Genomic DNA, 7,028 nt, shown 5'->3' on the forward strand with positions numbered 1-7,028 from the left:
GTAAAGATGCAGAATTTCATTTTCGTGCCACTTCACATGGCAGAAGGGCAATTTGACGGTCTCGGTGGTAACCTAAAACGCCTGGAGACGCAGGCTAGTTTACATAACGCATCAAACAAAGCCATCACGATACCCGACCGCTTATACATATAGGCTAGAACATCAATGCCACAAACTCATATTTATTATTACTACTATTATTTATTATTATTATTCATATATATTTTAATGTTTCAAACTTGTATTTCACAAAGTTGGCATATTTATATAATAACTTTTTTCTACTAAAATAGCCAATATTGTATATAGAATATCCTTGCCAAGTTTCAAATATTGTTGTGCACCGTCAGTAATATAAATATATTTTTTTATATTATAATCAGATGTAATTGAATCGTTAGAGCGATGCAAAACATGATAAAATACTCTAATCGAAAGTATTTAGTTTAATTGAAACTTTTTACTACTTCGCTCTTTCTGGCGACCGCCGCGCTTCGGCACTGTAATCGGTCTAGCTCCTAAACTACTTCTCAGCCCATTATGAAACTTCGCAGGATTATCTATACAATAGTAGCTATTTTTAGAAAAAATAAAAATATATAAATATGCCAACTTTGTAAAATGCAAGTTTGAAACTTTCAAAACACATTTTTTCAAAGAAAAACATTTTTCAATTTCCAAAAAATACAATAAAAAAGCTCATTAAATGAAGTATTTATTTCATTCCTTTATTTATTTTATTGTAACATTTAAAAACTTGATATTTGATTCGAAGTGGCGTATACCAGCCGGCCAGTCAAAACTTCAAAGTCCTTTAACTCGCTTACCAGGCTTTATACTTTAATAATATTTTGTATCTGGATCGAGGACATATACAGGTATAACATAATCAAATATTACGAAAATCTGAGACATCGAGTTTTTTTTCGTGCCCGCTTCACGTGGAATGCCCCATATGTAACATGCTGCTCAACATGTTTGACAACACCATACTCAACCCGTCAGTTTGCTAGAAAATTCAGAATATGATGCGCGTCATCTTGGAATTTTAATCGATATTGCTGGCATACAAACTTTTCTTGTGGCAAATGTTGCGCATCGTTTATAATTAGCTAAAAATAAATCCTAGGTATTTAACTTAACATGTTAATAAATAATCGAATTTTAGGATTTATCGCATCATCTTTATGTTCGTTTTCTTCCATCATCTTCTTGAACAATACAATGTTATTGTTGCATAATTTGTCGTAAGTACTTGTGTATATCGGATTATCAATAATCGATAAGACGTTATCGATAACTTTTGAGCCATTGTTGTGCATCTTTATAATCTTCTTTGCACACTCATTCGTCCACATTGTCTCTTCTAAAAATATGTTGTATCGCTCATTCTGATCGAAGACTCGGCACTGGAAATATTTAAAAATATTAAACGTCACTAGTAATAAATTCGATAAATCTAGAGTGAGTGGTTAGTACGAATTATGATTTTTTTTTTAATTTATTTTACATAGGTATAATTCGTCCAAATTCTTATAATATATTGATTTATACAATGGCCCACAAAACTACTTATGCAGTTCGTATACAGAATCGTAATAAGCCATATTAATACAATGGCCCATAATACTACTTATGCAGTTTGTATGCAAAATCTTAATAATCCTGTAACTTAACATAATATTATCATGCTTTAGAATTTTCAAGAATTTTAAAAGTAGGAGGAAAGGCTTTCAATAGAAATCAATCTACTTCGTTTCATTTTGAGCTGCTAAGATTGGACTTCTATGTATTTAAAGAAAGTGAAAAAAAAAAACTATTTTTAAGGTCAAAATATAAAGCGACAACCAATAACTAAACAATATTTTACATCCACCACATTTGAAATCCGATCAGATAGAACAAAATAGAAACTAAAATAATTAATATTGTGTAACATGCCTCATCATTAAGCTCATCAGTGAGACACACTTCAGACCGGAAGTCGAGCAATGCCACCAGCACATACAATGCTACACTATCTTCATATCTCTCCATATAGTCCGTGAGTATTTCCGCACATTTGCTTGATATGAGGCGAGAGTTCATTCCTAGTACGGACAGAATTGTGTTTGCCGTTCTCTGGCGCAGTGTGTCACTGTCATCTTCTAGAGTCGTTATTAGCGTTGCGAAGAGTGTGGCTGTGTATTCAACTGTAGGAAAAAATATTTATTTTTATTTTGCATTCTTTTTATATGATCAAATAAAATAAAATTATACTATTTGGATATTTATTAATTTCTGTAATTTTATTCTACTTTTTTGTTGAAGAATAATTTACCGTCACTTATACCACATGATCTAATTAAGTTGTCAAAAATTCCCTTAATCTTCTAGTCCAAATAACCACTAATAAAGAAATTAAGTCGAGAATTGTACAAAAACACGAACTGTCAAAGGAAATATAAAAATGAACTCACATTGGTTTTCTTTGCTCAATCCACTCAAATCCAAATTGATTAACCGCGTAGCATTTTTCTCCAAGAATCCAACCACTACACTTCGATTCTCGTCCTTATTATCGGGAGTGCTATGATTGAATAAAGTCCTTACAAACTCCGTAATAAGGGCCAAATTTAACTGGTCTAAATGTTTTGTAACAAATTGAGACAGGCTCTCTAAATAAATATGTGTTAAATTTTCATGCGAATTGTCAATACATTCGAATAATTTTCCAAAAATTAGGTCGATAGAAAAATCGTTTTCACTATCGATATCGACAATCGCTCGCTGCGTGTCGCCCTCTATCGTCAGAACTTTCAAACACTTCTGCTTACATTCCAAATATTTTGCAGTTCTCATTATTTCGCACAATAGTTTTAAGTATCGCTCGTTGTTTTTAAGTTTTAACAGTACTTTATCATGATTAATTTCTGATAAATGTTCTTGAAACTTGTTTTCCGTTTCTAGACTCGCGTGTTGTATTAACAGATAATTCAAAGCTGCTAACACAACGTCGTAGGACTTGTGTTTAAGAGCCTTTAACACTTCTTCACAAATTATATCTATTTTATCAAGTTTAGTCAGTATAATGAGATATAAATACAGTGCGTTGGCCAGACACACTTCTCTGCCTGATGTTATGTGCGGTATTTTATCGTTGAAAATTAAAATTGGTAGTAATGTAAGGATTCTTATTATGGTTTCTTCTTTTAAAACTGTTGGGAATCTGTAACAAGATTCTTTAATGAATTTCAAAGAAAAGAAAGTAGTGCAAACGTTTAAAAAGAACTAGTGAGTTAAAATTAAAATACACATCGACTCATTGGGGATAATATAGATTACACATTACCAAAACCGATTATCGACATTAATATCGTTATCGATATGAAATGAATGACAAAGAAGTTCAATGCCGATATCACAACTTTGAATTTCGATATCCTGCGCAAATAAATATCGACTATTTTACTAGGAACGGCTGCTTCGGTGGCGTAGCTTTATACATGCGTGATACAACTTCTACTCTGAGGTCCTAGCACGTCTTCTTCGTATCAGCCCCTAGTCTGGTATTTGTGATTGTTGGCGCCGTAATTTCAGATTGTAGCTCTATGCGGCCCGCTATTCTGCCACACCGCGGGCTGCGCCATGACACGTCGATCAACGGGCCGCACCGACGACCTCGCAGTCGACGCGGCAATTTAAAACGGCGAATCACCGTCGCTTCGCGGGCATCGGTTGAACCGACGCGCACACAAGATTGGCGGAGCGGTGGTGGCCCATGACACGGAGCGTCGACGCGTCGCGTGTGAGGAACGACCCCGCCGCAGCGTCTCTTTGGCAGCCGACAACGTTCACTAACACAATTCACAATTATTGTAAATTTAAATAAACTTTATTTTATTTCAAGAAGAACTATCATTCCCCCTACAGTGATCGATATGGCCATAGACCTTATCCCTATTACAACACGGGACGGAATACGTACTACAAAAAGTGGTAGCCCTAGTTGCTCCTCTGCTTACACCTCCGAGTTTAAGGCGTGAGGTGTGTTTGTTTTTATTTTACTACATAAAATGACGTTGCAATACAAATATCACTCACCTCCAAACCAACAAGTTGACCACTTTTACCCACTCATCTACAATGACATAGCAAGGCGTGTGTCCTGCACCTTGCTCCAACACCCACACACTGCCATCGACACTGCGCGCGAGTCTATCGACCATAGCACTGTCTATACTGACGTCGGGTTTCGCGTCCAGTAACCTTATCAACTGCAGGAGGATCCCGTGGCAGTAGTTACGCTTTATATTCATGTCGTGGAGAATGGTGAACATTGATTCTATATGGGTCAGGTATCTAGAAAAATAACATGTTTAATGAGTAAAAAAGGCTGAGTTAATGCCGGCTTGAAGTTAGTCATGTTTCTGTGGACTAGCTGATCATAGATGTAGAGGACATGCCTTGCCTAATTCTATGATTGAATCGTAAAATTAATAACAGACAGTAACCGCAAAAGTAGTAGCATTGCAGTCTTAATGAGAATGCAAATGTTTTTAGGTGTAATGATGTTTATTATTGCTTCATTAGAACAGGTGTGATTGTGTTTATAAAGTTGTATTTAACGTACTGTTCGGGCGATATCAAAGGCACCATGGCCTTGGCAGCCAGCTGCCTCGTCTTCAGCACGCTACTCTTGGCACACGACAACACGTGCGGGACGAACGCCACCAGCTGGAAAGCAATTGAATTAACATTATATAACTCCCAAGCATGGTGATAAGCAAAGATTAAAAAATATTTTTTTTGGTCACTTCACGGATCTCTAACCATTCTTTTAATGAAAGTTTCTCAGTATTAAATTTTAATTAAAAATTAAAGATTGATCCAATATGATTGAAGTGCTAACATTGGGTTAGGTTAGGTTAGAATTAAATTATATTTCGTTCGAGTTTACCTTAAGGTTAGAGACGGTGCCCTCCAGAGAGGAGGGATACAGGCGAGCTAGGAGCAGCAGTATCGGGTACAGTGATGGGTGGATGTTCTGCTCGTTTCCACTATCACTCATTTCTTGGAGCTTTTCCTGGAAATGTACATGTTTTGTTATTGCATAGACAGTTGAAATTTTATGTGTGGATAGTAATATGTATAAGGACAGCTCTACAAAGCGAATTTTGAACAGGGTTTTTTATAATGATTTCTTATGTTTACGCGAATGTTAGACATTGAAATTAAACTAATTTTCCGGATTCTATATTGTAACTTTGACTTTGCGGATGAACAACACCTCAGTCCCCCCCGTGACCATGACGGCTGCAAAGTCTTCGTAACGTCGGGAGAAAAATAAAATACAAAAAACCGCGATAGAATCCGGAAAATTAGTTTAATTTCAAGGGTTTTTTATCTTATTTTGCGACCAATTTTAATGGTGTATTTGTAAAATAGATTTTTTTTTAATGTTATCAATGGTTACGTATAAAATAATGTATAAAATCAAACATAGTCATCTACCATTGTATACACGAGTAGATTTTTTAAAAATAATAATTTCTATTGACATTCTTTTTATTATTATTTTATTTATTACAAGTTAGAATTTATAAAATTAATACTTTTATAAATATTCAAAAATTAATTGCTACACAATATTATTATTTATTTAGAGTATGTTATTGGTCAAAATATATGTTGTTGTTAAACACGGCGTTTTGCATATGTTGCGCTATTCTACCCATTAGTAATTGTTTGTGTAAGATAGTGTGAGAGCATGTGGTAGGTGCTGACCAGCATGTAGTCGTAGAGCCTGGGATGTCGCAGGAAGAAGATGCGTCCGGTCATCTTGTTGCGCAGCGCCAGCGCCTCGCCGCCGCGCGCGCGCGTCACGCCGAACGTGCGCGTCACCAGCGCCGACAGCAGCAGCGTCGCCGAGTTGCGCTCCTGCACACGACCGCCGCTCAGTACCGACGCACCGACAGATTAGGTGCTTTCTCTAATATCGTTTTAAATGTACACATTAAATTGAATATTTTTTTTCGTTTTCTACTATGTAGAAATAAAAGCTTGTCGCAAAATGTATTTTTGACAAATTCAAGTAACATAATTATTAAGTAAATCTCGATAATCTTTGAAAGGTATTGTTGTTTGGTATGAGCGAGTGGCACAGCTCGCGGTCTGACCGTCCAGCTGCGGCGCTGGAAGCCGTGCAGCGCGGCGAGCAGCGCGTCCTGCGCGTGCGCCGCGCCCGCCGCCTGCAGCGCCGCGCCGCGCACCAGCGCGCGCAACACGTTGCAGCACCGCGCCCACACCTCCGCCTCTTCCGTCTCACTACACAACTCTACATCTTCCTTTATCCTTCTAGATTCTTCTGCCTCTGATGTAGATTGCTGTATGCTTTCTTTTGTTAAATTTGTGCTACAGCGTTGAATGAGTTGCGTAACGCAATCGTGGAAACATCGAGAACTGCCGAGGGCTTGCACTTCACTAGTTACTAGCGCCTGTAAATATATTCATAGCAAAAGGAAATCAAAATATGAATAAAGATAATGGAAGATGTTGAAAAATGGCTTGTTTAAATTTTTCTCTACTTTCGTTTTAAATACATAAAAATTCATTAAGAACACAATAACTCTACAGTACAAGGTGTAAAAAAGTGCAAAAAATTGACACATGAATAACTTATCATATAAAAATTCTAACTTTTGTTAATCATAATTGTAATTTTTATTTTGCTTTCCAAATGTTATAGAATTGTTTTATATTATTTACTGACTGTTTTGTAAATAATAAGAATGGTATTTGCATCGAAAAAGCTAGTGTTGATAATAATGTGTGCCTCGACCTGTATCATGAAGGGCACGCCGGCGCTCCGGCGCGTGGCGCAGAGCTGTCCGCGCGGCGCCGTGACGGCGTGCAGCAGGCGCCGCAGCCACGCGCGCGGCATGCGGTGCAGCGCTGCGCCGCGGCACCGCCACAGCCTGCGCACGCGCACCACCACTCACTCGCGGGCTACGGACGTCCATCTATGATGGCGTCTCAACATCTAGCTG

The 7,028-nt window shown here is 37.4% G+C and overlaps 1 protein-coding gene across 1 annotated transcript; it reads right to left on the reverse strand.

The window, feature by feature from the left end:
- Nucleotides 1–910: 910 nt before the first annotated feature.
- Nucleotides 911–6,961, reverse strand: LOC119191122 (thyroid adenoma-associated protein homolog). The gene is made up of 9 exons (XM_037445011.1): nucleotides 6,821–6,961; nucleotides 6,159–6,476; nucleotides 5,767–5,919; nucleotides 4,940–5,065; nucleotides 4,613–4,716; nucleotides 4,084–4,341; nucleotides 2,460–3,208; nucleotides 1,942–2,192; nucleotides 911–1,409 (listed from the first exon to the last, which is right to left on the reverse strand). The coding sequence occupies exons 1-9, from the start codon at nucleotides 6,920–6,922 to the stop codon at nucleotides 1,134–1,136; spliced, it is 2,337 nt and encodes a 778-aa protein (XP_037300908.1). The 5' UTR covers nucleotides 6,923–6,961; the 3' UTR covers nucleotides 911–1,133.
- Between the last annotated feature and the right edge of the window lie 67 nt (nucleotides 6,962–7,028).

This window comes from Manduca sexta, unplaced genomic scaffold (genome assembly GCF_014839805.1).
Source record: "Manduca sexta isolate Smith_Timp_Sample1 unplaced genomic scaffold, JHU_Msex_v1.0 HiC_scaffold_1064, whole genome shotgun sequence".
NCBI classification, from domain to species: domain Eukaryota; kingdom Metazoa; phylum Arthropoda; class Insecta; order Lepidoptera; family Sphingidae; genus Manduca; species Manduca sexta.